Source organism: Canis lupus, chromosome 17 (assembly GCF_011100685.1).
Source record: "Canis lupus familiaris isolate Mischka breed German Shepherd chromosome 17, alternate assembly UU_Cfam_GSD_1.0, whole genome shotgun sequence".
Taxonomy (NCBI): domain Eukaryota; kingdom Metazoa; phylum Chordata; class Mammalia; order Carnivora; family Canidae; genus Canis; species Canis lupus.
In genome coordinates, this window is record NC_049238.1 from 44,467,958 (window position 1) to 44,490,657 (window position 22,700).

General features: G+C 39.9%; 2 protein-coding genes across 8 annotated transcripts in view; both read right to left on the reverse strand.

The window, feature by feature from the left end:
* CTNNA2 (catenin alpha 2) overlaps positions 1 to 22,700 on the reverse strand; it is a 1,087,950-nt gene that overhangs the window by 560,546 nt on the left and 504,704 nt on the right. The gene's annotated exons all lie outside the window — the stretch shown is intronic.
* LOC106559872 (40S ribosomal protein S6-like) lies at positions 14,781 to 21,331 on the reverse strand. Its single transcript, XM_038561616.1, has 2 exons — positions 20,620 to 21,331; positions 14,781 to 17,969 (listed from the first exon to the last, which is right to left on the reverse strand). The coding sequence occupies exon 2, from the start codon at positions 17,873 to 17,875 to the stop codon at positions 17,126 to 17,128; it is 750 nt and encodes a 249-aa protein (XP_038417544.1). The 5' UTR covers positions 17,876 to 17,969; positions 20,620 to 21,331; the 3' UTR covers positions 14,781 to 17,125.

Here is a 22,700-nt window from a genome sequence, read left to right on the forward strand (position 1 = left end):
TGCTTCTCTTCCAGAACATGGCCTCCAGGACTGTGCCTGCAAGCAGCATTGTGAGGCTCTCTTTGGTAATCCTCAGCCTCTGCCTTCAAAATCTTTCTCTCCCCTCTCTTTCACTCTTTCCATCAGGCCAGTGCATCTATGCCTTCTCTCCCTCCCCATATCCAAACAGCTGTATTAGCTGTCTATTGTTGCATAACAAATCACCCTGGAACTTAGAGGCTTGGATCAAAAACAAATATTTACTATCTCTCACAATTTCTGTGCATCAGAAACTGGAGAGCAGTTTAGCTGAATGCTTGTGGCTTGAGGTATCCTCATGAGGCTATAGTCATCTCAGGGCTTGAGTGGAACTGGAATGTTCACTTCCAAGTTGGTTCACTCACATGGTTGGCAGGTTTGTACTTGTTGTCAATTAGAGGCCTTAGGTTCTTGATGCATAGAAGTCTCCATAGGTTTGCTTGAGTACCTCATGACAAGGCAGCTAGCTTTCCCCAGAGTGAATGATCCAAGAGGGTAAGGTGGAAGCTTCAATGGCTTTTATCTCTTAGCCTCAGAAGTCACACTTCATTTCTATTCTATCCTTTTAGTTACACAGATCAGCCCTGTTGGTGTGAGAGGAATGTTACACAAGAGTATGACTATCATAAGGCAAGAATTATTGGAGGCCATCCTGGACTGGCTAGAGTAGCTTTTCCCTTAAATCATAGTAGGGGTACTAGTCACTAAGTCCCTTCCAGAGAACAGGAATAAGTTTGGGCATAGCCATTTCCTCCTATCCTCATGGAATATAAGGGTTTAGACATTTTTCAAGTTATTTGAGAGATCTGGAAGTTATTTAGGGATGGAGTTTTATGAATGTAGACTTTATATGCAACTGCCCATTACTTAGGTAGGTAAAGAGAGCTATGATGTGTTGACAACATTTTTGTCTAGAATGATAACAAAGATGAGGATGACAGCTAATGCTCTATGAGCTCTATGGCATAAATCATTTTATTTAAATCTTACCCTATCATGCCCCATTAAGTATGGAAAGGTAAATTAATTTATTTACCCAAGGTAAACAGTTCAAGAATGGCAGAGACAATATCGGGACCTGGGTGGACAGACACTATGATCTTTACCACTATATTATCTACTCCCCAAAGAAAAGCAGTGAAGCTAAAGATCACCAACTGCCTTCTCTTACCCAATTGTCCCCAGATTTATAAAGATATGGGACTTATTTTTTCTCTCAAGACATTCATGGCAGATAACATTAACAAGGACTACAAATTTCCATGAGTCTATGAAAGACTGTGACAATTCCTTTCTCACTGTCTATCAACCCACTGATTTCTTACTCAAAAATATTTGGGGATATAGGTCAATAGGAGGGCTTTTATTTGGAACATGGACTGGCATTTATACTAATTTAAAGTTTTTAAGTACAAATCCTTTATAAAACTTTGCTTCTGTAACCATTATTTAACATACTAGTTTACTGAAATATAAGCATGGCAGATTGTTGGCAAAAATGGCCCTGGTAATTCTTCCCATCCTTTGCAATGCAACAAGAGGTGGAATTTACTTCTCTTCCCCTCAAATCTAGATATGGCCACATGACATTAGAAAATATGATATAAACAGAGGCTTGAAAAGTGCTTGCACATTGGGGCCTGCCTTCTCTTGAGTTAGGAATCTTGAGACTCCCCCCCCTTTGGAGTAGCTGAAGCTAGGCTGTTGCAGACCACATGGAGGAGAAATGAGGTGCCTCTGGCTGATAGCCTGCCAAACACTAGTCATATACAAAGGCCAACTTTAAGGATCCAGCTCCAGCTGAGCCACCATCTGATCAGAGCTTTTTGAGTGAGCCCAGGTAACATGAGTGAAAAAGATCTAGTTGAGCCCAAAGCAAACTGCCGATCAGCAATAAAAAGTGAGCTAATGCATGAGTGTTTTAACAAAAATTTTAACTAATACAATTATAAGGCTTAGAGATGGTTCTGCATTGCTTCTAAAAGTATAGTACATTGATCAGACCATTTCTAATAGACCCATTTGGGCCTTGTCAAAAAAGCAACTTCTTGGGATCCACCTCAGAGTCTAAATCAGAAATTGAGGTGATGGCCAGGAATCTATAATTTTGTTTTTTTCATCTTATAACTGAAAGTTTGCAACCTTTTGCCAAGCTTTCTGTTTCCTCCACCCACCAGCCCCTCGAAACCACTATTCTATGATTTCCCTCTTTTGAGGGGATTCTTCACATAAATGATACAATGCAATATTTGTCTTTCTCTGTCTGGCTTGTTTCACTAGCATAATGCTCTCCAAGTTCATCCATTGTGCCACAAATAACAATATTTCTGCTTTTCAAAAGCTGAATAATAGTTCAGTGCATGTATATGTATATATCATGTTTTATCTATTCTTCCATAGATGAACACTTAGGTTGCTTTCTATAGCTAGGTTATCATGAATAATGCTGCGATGAACATGGGAGTATAGATAGGTCTTCAAGATAATGATTGTGTTTCAGGAATCCATCATTTTAAACAAATCCCCAGATAACTATTATGCATATGAACACTGATAAGCCAGTCTTTTTGTTTTATTGGACAGGTCAGAGCATATTCCAGCTTAGAGTGGGGAAAGTTCTGCTTGCAGCAAGAATGAATTTGGCATTAAGACGATTATAGTTTCACTGGGTTTCTTCCTCTCTCCCCTCCTCCCTCTTCTCTCTCCTGTTCCCTCCCTAATTCCACACATTTCATTATTGCTTTCTGTTTCCAATAATCATAGCATTTCTCTCTTTATTTAGTTTATATACTGGTTTGATAGCCCTCAGTCTTGGTCATATAGTCTAGACTACAAGATGATTCCTGGAGACCTTTCAGAAGAGATCCATATCAAATAACTAGAAGTGGGTAGAGTATGAATTCCCTTATTTTGAAAATGATGAAATGCTAAACAGTCTATTACCCTGGGATGGAAACAGCAGGTGTTACAAATACAAATTCAGTGTTGAAGCTCAAGAGAAACAAGAATAAAACAGGGTGGAATGAGTGTTCAGGTTTATCAATGCTGTAAAATACGTATTGTCATGATATGTATCTAATTAATAGTTTGCAACCTTCTCTAAGGAATTTCAAAATTTCCAGAAGTGTAAGCATCCCGGCTTCTTATTCCTCTCATTATTTTAAGGCAAATACTGCCCATCAGGTACAGTCCTAACTGTAGACATCCACATGATGAGTACACAAAGGTACATCCCATCAAAGTTCTTTACCTATCTGCAAGAGATTCCTAAATATTAGAGCCTTTTTTAAATTTTGCAGTCAATAATTTGCTTCCGAGTGTCTACAATATTTCAAAATCACTGAACAGTAGAGATAGGTAAACAGCCCCTACACTCAAAGCATTCACAATCTTACTAGGAAACAATGGAATTGAAAGTTGCAAGTCAATATGGAAAATGTTGAACTGAGGGCATGTGAAGTTGCTTAAAGAATGAGAGAGAGAGACAGAGAGACAGAGAGACAGAGAGAGACACGGAGGGGCACCTGGGTAGTTCAGTCAAACAACTGCCTTCCACTCAGTCATGATCCTGGGGCCCAGCCCCCATATCCAGCCCTGCCCTGGGGTCCCAGTGTCCCGGGAACAAGTGCCAGCATTAAGCCCCCTGAGGAGCCCTATGCCCCACTTCAAGCTCCCTGCTCAGGGAGGAGCCTGCTTCTCCTTCTTCCCCTGTACTCCTCCTGCTCAAGCTAGCTTCTGCTCTCCTCTGTTGAATAAATAAAATCTTAAAAAATATTTTTTTAATTAAAAAAAAAAAAAACAGGAGAGAAAGAAGGCAGAGGAGGAGAAGGAAATGGAGGGGAAGAGTGTTGTCTCTCAACTGTGCTTTGGGAGAATGGAGAAGGCTTCACAAGTATCACAATGCCTGGACTTTGTCTCAAGGAAAGATGTATAGGCATACGCCAAGCAAAGAAAGACACATAAAAGCATGAGAGAATGGCTCACTTGAGGAAGTATAAATATTTGAGTATGTCTTGGGCTCAAAATGCACACGAGGAAGGAAGCTGAGAAAAGCTGAATATGCAGGGATCAGTCCAAGAAGATTTTTCTGCATACCACTAACAAATTTGATCCATATTCTCTAGTAACAGGAAGACAAGGAAAAATTCGAAGTTTAGTTCTTCAAATTAAGGTATCAATTACTCAATTATGGCAAGGTCAGCTCAATAGAAATACCTTGTATCTTTGCAAAGACCAGCTAATTGCCACTTTGAGAAGCAAAACTCAAGGTAAAAAGGCAACACTCGCTGAACCATAATTTCTAAATAAAGTGGTGAATTTTATGTAAGTAAATTTTACATCAATTAAGAAAAAAAAATATAGTACTTTTTAGTAAGTACTCTAGAGAGAAGAGTGATGGGGCAGGAAACAGTGCCAGAAAGTTTCAAATGCAACTTTCCAAAATTTAAATTGAAGAAATGCAAAAATATTCCAGAAAGAACACTAGCTTTACTTACTTTTTAAAGAATGATTTAAAAACAAAAACATTGTAAAGTTGAAATTAACATTCATCATTTTCTTTCTGAAACCAAGCTGATGCTTATCTTGAAATCTTCAAAGCCACAGTGGTAAAGTCAGCATTTTCCAAAGTTTCTTTGTAAACCACAGAGCAGGGAAGCACAGGCAGGATGAGGTCTTCCCGTTCCACAGTCTTCTGACACAATCTGATAACATTAATTAAGCTTTCAATGCTTCTCTCTACATCCTTTCCCTCACTTCCAGTATTTTGTCCCTGTGCCAATCAAATTCTTGACTCTTCAAGTCTCCACTTTGAACACTAGTTCATTCACTCATTTATTCAGTCAGTACAACATTACTGTTTATAGCGTTGATGTCCGAGACACGGGGACATGATCTTCTGCCCTAACGCAACTCTCAATGTAACATGAGATACAAATGTAAATATTTACAGGACCCTGTGGTTAAGGTTAATGCCAGATGTATGCATACAGGGACAGAGCTGCACACAAAAAAGAAAGAAGTCATATTCATGGACTGGAGAGGGGACAGGGAAGAGAACACAGCAGAGAGAGACCAACTCTAACGCTGAAGTTTTGCATCTGTCCTCAAAGGGTGGGTTAAGAAGACTTGTTTTTGTGTGTTGTGTTCTGGGGAGTTGTTGGATAACATTCCTTCATTTTACTATTAAATGAATTCATTAGGTTTCCTAAGAATTACTTGCTCATTGTAGAATATTTAAAACAAACAAAAAACAGAAATGAAAGTCCAGAGATGGATGCTATTTTATTTCTATCTTAGGAGGAATTCTCTTTGAAAAGACTTTTTGTTGCTCCTTTTCTTTCAGTCTCTCTTTCCTTCATGTATATTCTTACATAACCAGGGATATAATGCATGCACAGGTTTGCCTCTTGTTTTTGTATTTACATCATTATCTTGAACAGTTGCTTATGTCATTAAATATTCTTTAATACATAATTCTAAATATTTAATGATTATATATTACTTCATCCTAGATTTACCATATCTTAGGCTTACCTGGGAAGTAGACTCTGGAGATGGAGGTTTGCAGGCTGGAGTTCTTCCGGAGAGAACTCTCAGCAGGTTGCTTGTAAGGGAATGAGGGCGGTAGGATGGGGCAGAGGGGGAGCTGCAGATGTGATGCAGCTGTAGCAAAGGCCTCAGCCCACCTCATCAGGAGTTCTCAGCTGGGATGGCCCTTCACAGTAGTCTCAGATGAGAGCAAAGGGGCCAAGCCACTGTATCTTTGCACAAAAACTGGTCATTAGATGTGACCTTGGGCAAGGCAGATTCCTTCAACCCAAGGCTCTCATAGCAGAGGGACTAAGCTGTGAATGGTTGGTGGCCAACACTCCTGCCGGCTGGAGGGATAGATGCCTTGACCCTGAAAGGAAGAAGAAGTGCCATGCCATGGTATCTATCACATAATAAAATCCATTTATCCATTATCCTATTTTGGGCCATTTAGGATGCGTTTTGAGGACGTGCAGGAAGAGAAGAGGGCAGAATATTCCAGATCAATGGGACTATGAGAACAAAGGCCTGAGGGCATGAAAAAGAAAGAAAGAAAACTGAGAAAGCAACATATCACTCCTTATAGCCAAGACAGAGGATTATAAGCAGACAGTGATAAGAAAAGATGAGTGGGAGAGGTAGGCAGTTGGGGAGCCAGCCATGGGGTTTGGAGTTAATCTTGTAAGAAATGGAAAACATTGAATGCTTTGCCCTGTTTGCACTGAGAAGTTCAATCAGGGCAGCTGTTTCAGCTCTGCGGTATAGCATTCTCTTCTAGTTCTGGGCTTGGAGACCTAGAGGTGGCAAAGTTGCTCCCAGATTCTCTGGCATCTCAGCCATAATTTGCAGGGACCCCTCCAGTGTCTGCTTTCATCCAATTATGGTGAGAGTCCAGCCCAAGGCTCAGAGATCTTGACCTTGCAAGGAGCCTCCAGGTCTTGATCCTTCTCTCTCCCAGTGTCCAATAAGGTGGCCCCTAAAGAGGTATAACTGAGTTTAGTGAGGTTATGTTGGAGTCCTGCGCAGGGGAGTCCAGGGCAAGAGGTCAGAAGCCAGAAGCAAATATACAATGTGCTCCACCTGGAGGCAGAGAGGCACCACACCCTTTCCTTGGCATGGCTCTCTTCCTTGCTCATCCTTCCCCTACACAACCACATGGACCAGCGAAGACTGAGAAATCCTGGTGTAGACAGACAAAATACTACTATTCTGTTGAGTATTCAAATAGTTTAAGTTTTTCCCTCTAATTGATCAATTGATTGGCTGATTGACTTTGGAAAAAGATGAGCTGAGAATAAGTAGTAGAAATAAATCATGGCAGTTTTGTCCTAAATGCCTAGCAGTGTCGGAGAGATAGCAACACACAGTTCTGGTCACTGTGAATTAATAAAGATCTTGGCTTTAAGGCAAGAAATCCCCATTGTTTAAGTTTGTCAGGCCTTATTAAGCCAGTGGCTCTGTGCTGATTGCAGACAGGGTGGGGTGGGCAAGGGAGCAAGTGTGTTGCCATGGTGACAAGAAGAGAAGTAATTTGTGTGGGCAGAATGATTGTCTTGATTCTAGGAAGTTTAGAGGTAGGCTCACGCGCTGATGGGCAGAAATGGCTCTGAATCCCTTGGAATCATTAGGAATCAGTGATACGGACCCACCATCCTAAATGCTTGCTGGTATCCAAGCGACTAAAATATTCCTTGACACGCTGAGAGAATCCAGGAGACTCCCTGGCACTTGAAAAGAAGCAAAGTGCAAATGGCTTAGTGAGAGGGGTTCAGATGCTATTGACTCAAATTCAGAGATCCAAAACCTTGCAAAAGCAAGGTTTAAATGTTCATTATTCCATGCAAAATAGATACTGGGCAACAGGTGCCAGACACTGTTCTAAGTCCAGGATGTTGTAAGCACGTCTCTTCATCTGTCGTGCCAGGTGAGGCAGGTTTGCTCACAGACTCTGCCCTGCATGAGGGATTTGCTGCAATATGTGACAGGGGAACCTGGCAAACTTACCAGACTACATGCCACAAAATACGGTACGTGCCGAAGAGTGATGAGCCTTGCTTGGGTGGCAATGTGCTGGGCTAACAGGACAGCATTTCTAACACAAGAGTCTGGCCTGTAATTTTGCACAAATGCAGTGTCATGATGTTTCTCAGCAGATTCTTTAAAAATAGTAGTGTAATACTTGAGAGGCATCTTGAAGAAAAAGAGTAAAAAACGGAAGATGAAAGAAAAGGTCTGTTGCATGAATTATGACAATTACAGTGCTGTTTAGCTATTAAATGAAGAATCTTTTGAGGTATTATGTAACGAGGGAAGGTAAAAAAAAAAAAAAAACCTGCCTGAAATGCAATTCCCAGTTGACATACCTACCAGTTATCCCTTTATGGAGGAAAACAGCTTAAAATGAAGCATTAGAAGGAACCCCAGAACTGGACTTGGTGTAGTTATTGGCAGTGGGGCCTGGGGTGGGTCACTCTATCTCCGTGGGTATGGTTTCATTTCTGAAATGAAAGTGTTAGTAGGGGTATCTCTACTTCTAGTTCTAATAGTTTTAAGGTTCTATGGCACTTAACATCTTTTACTCAAAGAGCTCCCAAGGACCTAATTCCCTTACAAAGCAGCTGGATGGTCATTAGCATGTAGTTAAAAGGTAAGTTCACTTCAATGCTTGGAAGTAACACATCCTGCTGAATAGGCAGTCATACGGACTCTTTTGAAACAAAAATAATTTTTAATGTTTCTCTTTTCCACTTCACTTTTTGTAGCTGACTCCCAGAGAATAACTAGAAATACCAAAACATTATAGTAGCATTGTCCACTGGGACAGCACAAAGCTCTGAATCAGAAATGAGGAGTCTTCCCCTGTCATCACCTGCAACACAACCTTCAGCCAGCTATCAGAACTTGCTAGCTCTGTTTTTCTTTTCTGCAAATTGGGAATAATGAATACGGTCTAGGACTTTAAAGCTCTGAAAATAAAAAGTATTCTGATATTACATGTATTTTATATGGAGGCCCCTTAATCTTCTTCCTTCAAAATAACTTGTTTTACAGAATGACAAGGAAACCCAGCATTCTATTACAGCTCTCAGGAGAATCCACAGAGCAGATGTTAAATACGACAAGATTACTCTTGCAGATGCTCGGAAACAAAAAGGAAACCAGACCATTACTTCTAGAGACCACTGACTATACGTACTCCATAATTTTTCTTTTTTATAAATGGATGAATAAATGGGAACGACTATGGATTGTTATTTTCCCCCAGCTAGTCTTTTTTCTTCTTCCACTTTTAGTATGAAAGGTAGTGGTGGTGTTTTATTTCCTTATAATCAGGAATGGTATCAGCTCTTATAGCAAGGTAATTCTCAGATCTCTCTTTTTTTTTTTTTTTTTTCTGATTTGGGGACTTGAAGCATAAAAGCACCTCAGCCTCTCCAAAACACACAAAACAAATCCATTTGTTGAAATGTAATTTTCTTGAGAGTTGATGTCTAGTTCCTAGTGCTGGCCCTTTCCTCTGTCTGCTCATGGGGAAATGCTGATGAACACTGAAATCAAAAAGAGACAAAGGAAGGACAGGTCCCCAGCACATAGGTTACATCACTTGCCCCTTCAATATAGTGTCCCCTAATCCAGATATTAGCAGGTAACCTGTGAATGTGTGCTCAAACTTAAAAGGAGGGATGGACTCACAGCACACAGAGGCCAAGTAGGAGTATTCTATATCATCATCAAAGCCTGGACCACCTGCAGATCCAAGGCCACCCTCAGGGATCTGCTCCCCAAAAGGTGAAAGACCTTCTCCCTTAATGAACATTTAGGCCCTAAATATGTGTTTTTTTCACTTAAAGGACCAAAAATATACACATTACATCTTAATAGTATATTTGAGAAAGTTAATTCAGGGCAAATTACATGACACTTTCATTCAAGAATGAGATGATATTTGTATCCTCTGCCCCCAGTTGGCAAAGAACCAATCGGGGCATCTTCAACTGTGAGAGTAGTGTAACTATTCACTTTTCCTTAACAGAAACTATTAACAAGCTTCTTTTTAACTTATAGATTTACTTTGTAAAATAAAAGTTTTAAAAAGTTTTAAGTGCAAAAAGCTTTTTGTAAATCCAACTTCTATAAACTAATTCAAACAGAATGGGACCTTACATTTATTCTTCTGCGAGAAATGAGAACTTTTGTTCTAAAATGAGTAAGCTCCACATCTTCTTGGAGTGGGGTTTTTTGAATTCATATTTTGTTGCAAGAATTCACTGCAGGGAATTGTTTCTGTTCTCACTGTTTGGAAGGACACCACATGTGGTGGTGGAAGGATACCCTGGAAAGGGTTATGCTGACAGCACTCTGATCCCTCCAAAAGTGCCAAGAGTGAGTTTGCTCCTTAAGCTAATACAGATACTGTAAGGAATGGTGAAACTTTAGCATCAATCTCGCTGGGAAATTGCACTTCATGTGTGGTAAAGAACCGTAGTAAAACATTTGCCTATTTATATGGGAAAGGGGCATACTATCTCTTGATCCTCCAATAGTACCTTGCATAGGATTTAAACACTTGGTTGATTTACTAGTGGTGGTAAAGCAAAGCAAAGCCGTAGGAATAAGGCATGAGGGAAATATATAAAGGAAAAAGAGAAGCATATATAGTTCACAGCAATTTCATCAGTGTATGGATGACCAATAGTTGAATATAAAATAGAGGTTGTTGAAGCTCCATTATTTTTTTTTTCCGTTTCCTTATGATATTTACCTAATGTCCACTATGTGCAATTCTCTAGGGAATTTTCAAACCATGTAGCCCCTGCAGAGATTGCCAGGGGCAATACCTAATACCTGATCTCTCCTTGCTATCCTTTGCTGGGAACAAGGTTACCCAGAGTAAAAATTATTCTCCAACCTTCCTTATAACTAGAAAACCTATGCACTCAGAAGGCTCCAATTTGGGGTACCTTCTGCTTCTCTGAAAGTCATCAGCTATGTTGGACTACATATGGGAACACTCATATGGTCTCAAACCTCTATAGAGGCTGTTCTGTTTCAAAGTCCCAAACACAATGCTGATGCCAGGCAAGAAATGCTGGGAAGACCAGAGGATTGGCCTTATACATGGCCGGGTCTATAGCAAACTGGAGAGTACATCCCCAACCTAAAGCTGTTCTTCGGCCTCTGTTACTGCAACTGCAACTGCAACTCAGATCCTATGATGACAAGCCTTCCAGTTTACAGTCACCAGAAATCTGGATTTTCATGTGAAATTGCTCAAATCTTAAGTTTTAGCAACTTTACAAGTTCAAAAATAGTTTTAAAGTGTTGTGGGCCCAATAAAACATAATTGCAGTTAAGATTTGGCCCACTAGCCAGAAGCTCATAACTAGTCATAAGCATGAGAGAGAAGTCGAGGCTGTTGGTTGAAAGTCTAGAATGCATGTGCACCAGTTAAGTAAAAGGCTCCTTAAAAGTTTAGAGCTTAAGACCCAATCACTTAGGGGAAAGTCTGGGAGGTTGAGCCCTCAGAACAAACCAAGCCTCAATTTGGTTGCATCAACTGAGCAAAATCACACAATGTAACAGTGAATGGGCATTTTTAATTTTCTTTATATCTATGGTTTTCAGTCACATGGGATGCAAAAACACCATTTGTCAGTGTATGGTCCACTTAATTAAATAGATCTCTACAGAGCTACTTTCTATTTTTATTTTTTAATTAAAAAAAAAAGCTTTTTTAAAGATTTTATTTATTTATTCATGAGAGACACAGAGAGAGAGAGAGGCAGAGACATAGGCAGAGAGAGAAGCAGGCTCCATGCAGAGAGCTGGATGCAGGACTCGATCCTGGGACTCCAGGATTACGCCCTGGGCCAAAGGCAGACACTCAACTGCTGAGCAGCCCAGGCATCCCTAAAAATATTTTATTTATTTATTTGAGGGAAAGAGAGCATGAGGGGAGGGGCAAAGGGAGAGGAAGAAGCAAGTTCCCCACTGAGCATGGAGCCTGATGTGGGGCTCAATCCCAGGGCCCTGGGATTATGACCTGAGCTAAAGGCAGATGCTTAACTGACTAATCCACCCAAGTGCTCCTCTGCAGTGCTACTTTTCACAATGAATATTTGTAAACAACAATTTATGTCCATTAATATTCATAATAATTTAAGATATATTTCTTAAGATTTAGGATGTGTATATAAAGATATATGCATTCATACCTACATACATATTGTCTGAGGAGAGGCAGTTAATTTTGTTGAAGAAATGAATGTAGGAAAACATACTGAGGTTGGGGTAAATGTGCCATGCCAACACCACTGTGCCAACAGAAGACTGCTTAGGACTCTACTAGTCAATATGTGCCAGTGGCCCAGGAATCGGGAAGCTGCTAAGTCGTGTGGAACTGTAGGCAGCAAAAAATGAGTTTGTTACAGAGAATCCTAGACCTGCTTCAGAATCAGAATTGCATTTTAACAAGATGGATAGGTGATTCCTTTGCACTGACTACAATTCAGAGAATTGCATTACAAAGAAAGCCATGGGTAGTGCTGGGAGACCCACAACCCGAGTCCTAGAGTGCACTCAATTTGGAGGAAGAACAACTGACCTTGAGTCCTATTTCTATCAACTAAGAGAATTTCTTGACTTCTCAGTTTTCTTCATCTATAAAGTGGGAGTAACAACGTGTCTCACAGGATGCAGATTTTTTTCAAAAGACTTCATTTATTTATTCATGAGAGACACAGAGAGAAAGAGGGCAGAGACACAGGCAGAGGGAGAAGCAGGCTCAATGCAGGAGTCCTACGTGGGACTTGATCCTGGGTCTCGATCTCTGAGCCAATGGCGGCGCTAAACCACTGAGCCACCTGGGCTGCCCCAGTATGCAGATATTTACTCAGTAAAGTTTAAAGGACTGTTGAACTGTAAGTTGTCTTAGTATCACCCACCTGCATTTTCATTTTGCATGTATACACATCTTGGGGTCACTTTTTATATATATTACTTTTGGAGGAAATCACCTTGAAAATGCCTAAGTGTTCGTGAGAACTAAGAGCAGAATACCACTAGTCTAAATCTGAAAAGCCAGAATAAGTGTGGGTAAGTGATAAATAATCTGCTTTGGAGGATAAAAATAGGCTATAAAGAAAAGTTCTAACTTCAGCCAAGTTCACGGTAATGACCTGAATGAGGTACACAGGAATGCAAACAGTAATTTTTTTTTTAAAAAATCATCTTAGAAAAGCATAATCCTAAAATATTAATTCCTCACCCTACACTAAAGACACAGGGAACAAATGAAGCAGAAAAAAAAAACAAAAAAAAAACAGAAACAATGATAAAAAGAGAAAAATAGATGGAAGCCAATTTCAACCCACTGTTATTTAGTTCAATTTGAGTGCACATGCTCAGAAATAACAGAGGGCCTCTGTCCCATCTGGAACTTCTGGACACACTCACACTGTCTCTTTGAGTACAGATTATAAGAAAGGAGGCCTCTCTATTTTATGCAAACTGTTTCTACCCATTTCAAATCCTCTCCACCTGAAGATGCAGGTCAACAAAGAGTTGTTATGATCATTCACAGTTATACTGCTTAAATTATTAAATGTGGCTGGATTTAAGAAAATTAAAGAAATACCTATATCTATACAGATATACATTATATGTATTATATATTATATATTATCTCTATATTATTATATATTATAATATAATATTTATTATATATTAATATATATTATCTCTGTATATAATATATTAATATTATATATTATCTCTATATATAGAGACTTACATATATATAAGACATATATATATATACATATATATATATATACACACACTTAAGTTTTACTGTATTTGAAGTAGGGATAGCCTCACTGACACATCCTTTATAATAAATTAATTTTATAGAAGTTTTTCAAATGCATGTATTGCAATCTGCAGCTTCAATTGGCAAGTGATCTCAAGTCTTCTACCAAACAGATGTATCTACTGCAGGGAGGTCATATTGTACATGGTAGGGTGTTCTGTTTCATACAGGAATTCAATATGGCTTGAATTAATACCTATATGGCACCAAAGATGTATCATACCTATATGAGACACACATCTGTGTGTGGACTGGAGGACACATGGGCAAATATACATGGTGGTTTTTATTACCTGGTCTATTTACTCTTGTTTCATGACAAGTTTTGGACAAATTGTCTCATTTATCTCAATCTTAGTTTCTTCATCTGAAATGTTAGTATTTGAGATGATATTTAAAGTCCTGAAGAAGTCAAACATTAATGATCCTATGCAATTAAAGGTCACACGCACATTTGATGTATCTTTATTCCTCTCAAAATCAATGAGATATGTAAACTACTTAAAATACCTACTTCTCAGGGTGCCTGGGTGGCTCCAGTTGGCTAAGTGTCTGCCTTTGCCCATGTCCTGGGATAGAGCCCCACATCAGGCTCCCTACTCAGTGGGGAGTCTGCTTCCCAAACCATTGGTACACTTTCATAAACACTTTCTCTCAGATAAATAAAATATTTTTTAAAAAACCTACTTATCTTAGAATTAATTGAACACAGGTCTGTTGAGGGAAAAAATGCACTACAACAAATGAAATTTTCAATAGACAAAAAAATGCTGAGAATATTTTTCTATCTCTTGGTTAGGGAAAATTGGAGACACTGAGATGCTTCTGTGGAACCTGTTTTTCTGCACATTACTCTTCCAGAGGAGCCAGAACTCCACTGGAAACCCAGTCATTCTTCAGTTTCTTCAGATTCTTCAGGAGATCTTCAGAAAGAGACACTGGCATGGACTGAGTGGCAGCCTCTCAGTTCCCTGGCTTCCTTTCTACTTACTCCTCTGCTCTATTAAGCTAGCCCTCAGATTTTGTTGTTGCTCAAATTGATTTTTGGATCTATTTTGTTATGCCCTGCAATTTTGCTAATATCCAAAAATGTAAATTTATAGACAAATGTGCAGGTGTAGTGTTTGCAGTGAAAGTTAATTGCTTGCTTTTCTAGAGGATAAACAGCAAGCTTTCACATTTAAAATATGAATGATCTACTGAACAGAATAGGATTTACCTAAATCCCTGTTGCCATGATTTGCTCGAATCTATGTGTGTTTACAAACCATAGAAAACATGTCCCAACCACCCCCCGCCCCACTCAAGATTACATAATACAACAGAATTCAGAAAACAGAAGTGGATTCAACATTATACTGAGAAAATAATATATACTGAGAAAATAATTACTAATGAGCCAGATTTTCCATAAGGAGTTTTTATCAGGTTTTCTACTCAATAGGGGTTTGGGTCCACAGCCTATACTCAGAGCTGCTGTGATCTGTGAACCTGTCCAGCGTCCCCCTCCAGGGGACTCTGTTTATCCTTGTCCAGGTTGTAGGCTTCTCTATACTAATTTCTCACATACCCACAACTATAAAACTAGTGCCTAAGAGCTCAGCAGATGGCATATCTGGGCATGGCAGCAAGGAACACAATGCAAAGGACATGTGGTGGGCTGACTTTGTAAACATGCTGCAAGAGAAAAATGATTAGCCACATATGTCTCTGATTTACTGGTCAGCGGGACAGGAGGCACACCGAGTCTGTTGGCTCTCTAAGGCAAAGAGAGCCATCCCTGCCTAGATGAGGGAAGGGAACACAGGGCAATCCTGTTCATACTCTGACTTAATGTAACTTCACCTGTCATGAATATTTTATGACTTGAGGATTTAGGAATGCAGCATAGAGACTGATCAGCAGATTGTAAAAACTTTATTCAGGCTCCCTCCATCCCCACCTGCCCCTTTGTGGTGATACTCAGCTCACCACTATAGTAACTCAAATGGGCAGCATCGACTTATAAAGAAAAAATATTATTTTACTTATAATCCCTACTTTATTTTGTTGTTTGCACAGGACAGCAAGGAGAGCACAACAGGGGAAGAATCTCTCCTTATAACAGGCGACCGAGGAGCCTCGTGGAACATGTCAGGTTGAGGCATCAGGCTAAAACCCAGGCAAGTGAAACCCAGGCAAGTTGTGGTCTTTGGTGGAAAGGGGTGATTTATGAAGACAGCATGTTTTTTTCTGCCAAAATCCCTAATGGACACATAGCAGGCTTGTATAGAGAACAGAAAAGGGGAAAAAATTCAAAAAGAGCAACTTCATTAAACTCTGGAACACCCTAAGGACAGGACCATTACACAGACAATGGTACAGCCCTTATGGAGCTAAGACTACAACAGTGGGAGCCAGAAAGCCTCCCATGATGTTAAAGAAAAGACACTCCAGAACCTGCTGCCTGGGAAACAGCACGGTCTGGTACAAGGGGTCCAGATGTGAACATGTGTGCCTGGGGCCCCCGACTTTTAGAAACAGCTGTGAGTTTGGAATGTCCAACGGGACGAGAGGTCTAAATTTGTGAGTTAGGAACAAACTCTATAGGTAAAAATTGTTTAAAAAGTTACATTGATTCTATCAAAATTTGTGACAATTTGTTATCGTTTGAGCACTGTCAGGAATTTTATGCTAAGCATTTTATATGCAAAGCACTTTCTTTAAAACTCATAAATCCCCGTGAAGTGTGCCCTTTTGCCCTCATCTTTCAGATGCAGACTGATGTTAAGTGACTTTGTCAGGGCAGAAGAGCCGGGGTTCATCCCGGCACCATCTGACCTCAAGTCCAAACTCTTTGCTATTCTTGATTGCTCCCCTTATGAATGAACCATAAACTGGCCCAAAATGATATCATTTAAAAGAAAAACCACAAAATTATTTACCAACTTTAGTCCTATGTTTTCCATTCTTTTTAAAATTTTCAATTATATTGCCATTTAAATTTCTATTATCATTTCCTAAATTACAGATTAGATCTTGCTTCTCCCTGTTGGAATGTCTCCCCATAACCTTTAGATGATAGCCCTAATGGCATGATTCTAGATCATCTTTTAACTTGATCTCAAGCTACCTTCCCATCTATAGGTGTCCCTGATTCCTACCACAGCTGACAGCTTGCCAACCTTGCAATCACACCTGCCCTTTCATAAACTGCTCTGTGCTTTCTTGTTTTCATTCCTTAGACTCCAATTTAGGCATCACTTCCCCTACAAGAGTTCTCTCTGAACTCACAGGCAGAACTAATGACTCCTTCCTCCCTATCAGTACTGCAACATTACTTTAGATTTTGTTTCTAACATTTTCTTTCTACTATCAATTTGCATATTTGTTTCTTCCACAAGAGAGCAAGTTACTCTGGGTCAGTGACTCTGTCTTCTTAATCCCAATTTCTCAGCATATGGTATCATATACTTGGTGCACAAGAGGCACTCAATCGATTGGTTGAACTGAGTTTTCTAGCTTTGGTTGTAACCGAGTCTGCCCCAGAATTATGTTAGCCTAATTCATTTATATCAATTAAGTTAATGTATCTTCTTTTCCATCGTCATTGCCCCTTCCTTCCCACTGTCCCAAGATGTACTTTCCCTCACCAGCAAACCTTCCACTTGCTTTTTTTTTTGTGTGTGTGTCTGATCTTATTTATTTTGTCACTCTTAGAAAATCTCATTTTTGACTGGACTCAGACTTAGAGGTAGAAGCTCTCAGGGAAGACAGCCTCCATCTCTTGGCAATCTGTTCCTGGTGTTTTTCTTTGGCCTCCTTCATTCTCTTGGCCAAAAGTTTAGCAAAATCTGCAGCCTCTTCCTTATTTTCCTTAGTACGCTGTTTCCTCAAAGCAATACGCCGACGTTTGTGTTGGAGGACACGTGGAGTAACAAGACGCTGAATCTTGGGTGCTTTGGTTCTAGGTTTCTTACCTTCTTTGTTTAGGGGCTTTCTAACAACATACTGGCAGACATCGTCTTCTTTTGACAGATTAAAAAGCTTTCGGATTCTGCTGGCTCTTTTGGGCCCCGGGCGACGAGGCACAGTAGTAACAATGAGTCCAGGAATATGCTTCTCCCCTTTTTTCACAATAACCAAATGGAGAACACTGAGATTGGCATCCACAATGCAACCCCGAACAGATTTGCACTTCCTCTCTCCAGTCCTCCTGGGTCGGTAGCAGGAATGCCCCTTACTCAGCAGCAGGCGGACGTGGACATGGGTCAAGACACCCTGCTTCATGGGGAAGCCTTGTTTGTCATTGCCACCACTGATTCGCACCACGTAACCCTTCCATTCCTCGCCCAGAGCATCGGCAGCAACTTCTGTGGCCATATGTTTCTCATAAAACGTATGCAGTTTGCGCTCATCACCCACTTCGATGAGTTTCTGGCAGCCAGTAGCTGGGAAAGAGATGTTCAGCTTCATCCTGAAGCGGCCTACCACCTCAGAGGTGCCACGAAAAAGAGCCTTCCACTTGCTTTTAAGGTCACCACATAAAATACAGGTCTCCCAGTTAAATCTGAGATTCAGATAAAAAGCAAATATTTTAGCATTTATCAAATACTGCATGGTGCCTAATTATACTGAGAATTATAGTTTATATGAAATTCAAAACTTAATGGGGTACATGTTTTTTCTAAATCTGACCTCCCTATTTTCTTTACAAACCTCCTTAAACCATCTTTTGCCATAAGTGGCTCATGGTAGGCCTTCTTCAGTCATAAAATAGAGACTTGTTCACAATGGAATATATTTGCTTCACAGGGGTGGTATAAAATACAACCATGAAGGCCCTCCAAATGCTCAGTGGCTCACTTAAATTGGCAGCATAAGATGAATTAAGGAAAATGTCTCTGAAACAAACTGATAGGATTGCATGACTGCTCATGCTCTCACTTAAGGCTGTCCCTTACCCTTCGGATTTGACCTTGAGTATGATCTTCTAGTTGTGCTCATGTATCCTTTCAACCATCTTTCAGGCTCTCACTATTGATAAAATTGCCAGGTTCTGGAAGGGTCCAGAATTCCTCTACCTGAATGTTTCCTCTGTGGGTGGCAAATCTGCTTAACACGAACTTCTCAGGATAAATGGATAGGTCTGTGGTTTTCTTTCAAGAAGTCTCATCTGCATTTTTCTTTCATTCAGGAAGGCCATGGGGCAGACACTGAGCCAGTGGCTGCTCCCAATCTGCACATGCCAAGGAACACTCAGTGAAGGAAGGCTTGCTGATTGCCAAGAGTCAGCAAACTGAGTGTTTCAGGGACTGCCTTCTCTCTTAATACCTAAAGAGTCACACGTGATGAATTTCTCATTCCCAAAGACTATAAATTCACTTGTCAGAAAGGTTTTGTCTATAGCAGTGATCTCCTACATAAATTTCTGCAATAATGGAAATGTTCTATTTCGTGCTGTCCAATATAGTAACCACTAGACACACATGGCTATGGAATACATGTTGATATGTAGCTAGTGTGACTGCAGAACAAAATTTTTTTTTTATTTAAACATTTTTATTTATTTATGACAGTCACAGAGAGAGAGAGAGGCAGGGACATAGGCAGAGGGAGAAGCAGGCTCCATGCACCAAGAGCCCGACGTGGGATTCGATCCCGGGTCTCCAGGATCGCGCCCTGGGCCAAAGGCAGGCGCCAAACCGCTGCGCCACCCAGGGATCCCTACAAAATTTTTTTTTTAAGATTTTATTTATTTATTCATTAGAGACAGAGAGAGAGAGAGAGAGAGAGAGAGGCAGAGACACCAGCAGAAGGACAAGCAGGCTGGACGTGGGACTCGATCCCGGGTCTCCAGAATCAAGCCCTGGGCTAAGGCGGCGCTAAACCGCTGAGCCACCGGGGCTACCCTGCAGAACAAATTTTTTAATTTGATTTAATTTAGATTTATTTTTTAAAGATTTTATTTATGTATTTATTTGAGAGAGAGAGAGTGAGAGAGAGTATATGCACACACACGTGAGTGGGGAGAGGAGCAGAGGGAGAGTGACAAGAGATCATGACCTGAGCTAAAATCAAGAGTCAGCTGCTCAACCAAGTGAGCCACACAGGTGCTTCTGATTTAATTTTAAAATTTAAATGTAGCCTTAATTAATTTAAGGCTACTGTGTTGGGTAGTGTAGGCTTACAGCACCTCTCCCCAGGGCCTCCATTCCCTTTAAAATCTGGACCCCGTGGTTCGCCTTTCTCATAACCTTATTTTTATTAAGGTTGACTATTATTATTATTATTGATTATTATTATTATTGTCCTGACTAATGAGCTATCATTTCCTGATTATAATTTTTTTGTGTAAATGATCTTTACAATAATCTTTCAAGGTAGTTGTCTTTATCCCCATTTTATAGATGGGAAATAGAGATAGAGAAGTACATTATGCTAAGTGAAAGCAGCTAAACACAAAAGGCCACATAGCAAATGATTCCATATATATGATAGGTCCAGAAAAGGCAAAGGCATAGAGACTAATCTACAGAAAGTAGATTTCTGTAGATTAGTGATTATCAGAGGTTGAGGGAAGGGAAGGGAAAAAGAGTGACTATGAGTAGTTATCGAGCTCCTTTTAGGGGATGAAATGTTATAAAATTAGACAGTGGTTATGGCTGCACAACTCTGAATACACTAAAAAACACTGATCTGTACACTTTCGAAAGGTGAATTTTATAGTATGTGACTTCTATCTCAAAAATATTAAAAATGTAGTCATATTTAAAATACACAACATTAAAGGGCACCTGAGTGGCTCAGTTGATTGAGTAGCTGCCTCTTGATTTCAGCTCAGGTCATGTTCTCAGGGTCATGAGATTGAGCCCAGTATAGGGCTCTATGCTCAGTGCAGAGGTGGCTTGAGATTCTTTCTCCCTCTGCCTCTACCCTAACCCCCCACCTCTCTCTCTCTCTCTCTTTCACTCTCTCTCTCTCTCTCTCTCTCTCGCAACTAAAAAAATCTTTAAAAAATACACACAACATTAAAATATGGCTTCATTAAGTATATAAATTGACTTAAATATAAAAGATTAAAAATTGAAACAAAACCAGAGGTGAAGTGGCTTGTATGCATCACATAGCTGGGAGTGACATGAGGTCTATAATCTTAGTAAATGTTTAAGCATACAATATATAGGTACAATGTATTACAACAGATCTCTAGAACTTACCTTACTTAACTGAAACCTTATGCCCATTGATAAATGACTGCCCATTTCCTGTTGCCTACCAGCCCCTGAAAAACCACCATTCCACTCTGTAAATCAATGAATCCGACTATTTTGGATTCTTCATATAAAGGAAATCATGTAGTATTTCTCTTTCTGTGACTGGCTTATTTCACTTAGTATAATGTCCTCAAGGTTCATCCATATTGTCATGATATTGCAAAATATCCTTTTTAAAGGCTGAATAGTACTCCACTGTTTGGAATATATATTACATATATTAATAAAATGGTATTCATAACAGTAACACCATTGGTCAAAGGACTGGAAATTACACAAAGTCTCTGACAGAAAAATGTTCATTTTGTAAAAAGTGCAGCTGCTATGGAACTGCTTCACTAATAAAACTATGAGAGCATCTTCTTTGGGGCTTTTGGAAGAAAGATTCTAGATCTTAGTTTCTGAGGTGTGGATGCCTGGGGCATGGATGGGTCTGAACAGTCTCTTGTCCTCTGTTAGAGTAATTCTTATAACATTGTAGCAGTTCTTGTATTCTTGCTTTGTAGGATTTTTTCTCAACACAGGGCAAAAAGCACTAAGCTTCTAATGTGGAGAACTGGACATAGGCAGGAAGAGCGAGCTCTTCAGGGGGGTACTTATCCTTGATCTTCTCTCCAGTAGTACTATGTAGTAGGTTTCATCTTGTTAAGAACCTAGAGTGTCCTTGTGATTTCTTTTTCCTGTGGGTGAAGACATAGATATCTTGAGAGTCTGAGTGACTTGATTAAGACGTTTTGGGACATTTAACTCTTTCTTAGCAAGGGACCAGAAAATTTTCGAGAAACAAGCGATAGAGTCAAGGCCAACCCAAACATCAGAAAGGAGGCAGGGGAGGCATGGCACAGTTTCTCAGCAACTTTCCCAGTTGCTCCCAAATGTTCCATTTGTTATCACTGTCATTATACCTGTGGATGAGGGAAGGCCTTCTTTGGAAACCACCCTCCTCTGTAAAACTCTTCTGCAAACAAGAAAGGAGAGGAAGGGACAGATTCAATCTGCTGCCTGGGGAAGCAGCAGAACACCGGTCTTTGTGCAACTGTCCTTAATGATATTTGCAATGGTTTAATCTCTCTCTTTAAAGCAAACATCATCTGTCTGCTGCTCTGAGTGATCTACTCCCACTTTTCGAGATGCAGGCTCATTTAACAACTGGCAATCAAACGCGCTCCGGCAGCCACAATGGAAACTGTCGAGGTTCATTACACTGAAAAAATATGCCATCTTTATTTCCATTCTATTGTTTCCTCAAAGATTAACAATACACATTTTTTTTTTCCAATGGCCCATTTTCATGAAATTTCACTAGGATATATTTCTAAGCCCCTGATCCAGATGGTGCAACTCAGAGTGAAATCTGTAGTGTGCCTCTTTGTCGCTATTCTAGAGCATGGCAGTACTATTCTGGACAAATTAAAAAAAAAAAATGATATCACAGATTCAGAGGATGAAAACAATTTGAGATTAAAGAGTTTATGATGTGAGAATCAGGAAAAGTGCTCTTGATTGAGACAATGATTACTGATGAACTGACAGTAACTTGCAGGTTTGCTCAATTGTTTAATTGGGTGTGGTGGGTTTCTTGCAAAATCCTGATGGGCACTTAATTTACATTTGTAAAAGAAAGCATAAATAGAGTTACCCTTTTAGGTATTTGGAGGAAGTTTAAGAAGAATAGGAGAAAACAATAAAACAGTCAAATGCTATTGCAACTAAAACAATAGTTGAAATAAGAGATTAAAGGATTGTGATAGTTTTAAAACGTGGCTTTTTTCCTAAAGGAAAATAAAATTTTTTTCCCATTGATGGGGTCCCCTTGGGTACTCTTATAACAGCTCTGACCGATTGATACAGCAGAAAGGACTCTGCTCGATGTGGAAGGCTAAGTCATAAAAGGCCAAGCAGCTTCTGCCTGGTTCCCTTGGAGGGCCTGCTCCAGTGGAAGCCACCACATATTACCAAGTCTGAGTACCCTAACACCTGTAGGTACCCTGGATACACCATGTAGGTGCTCTGGGGGACAGTCT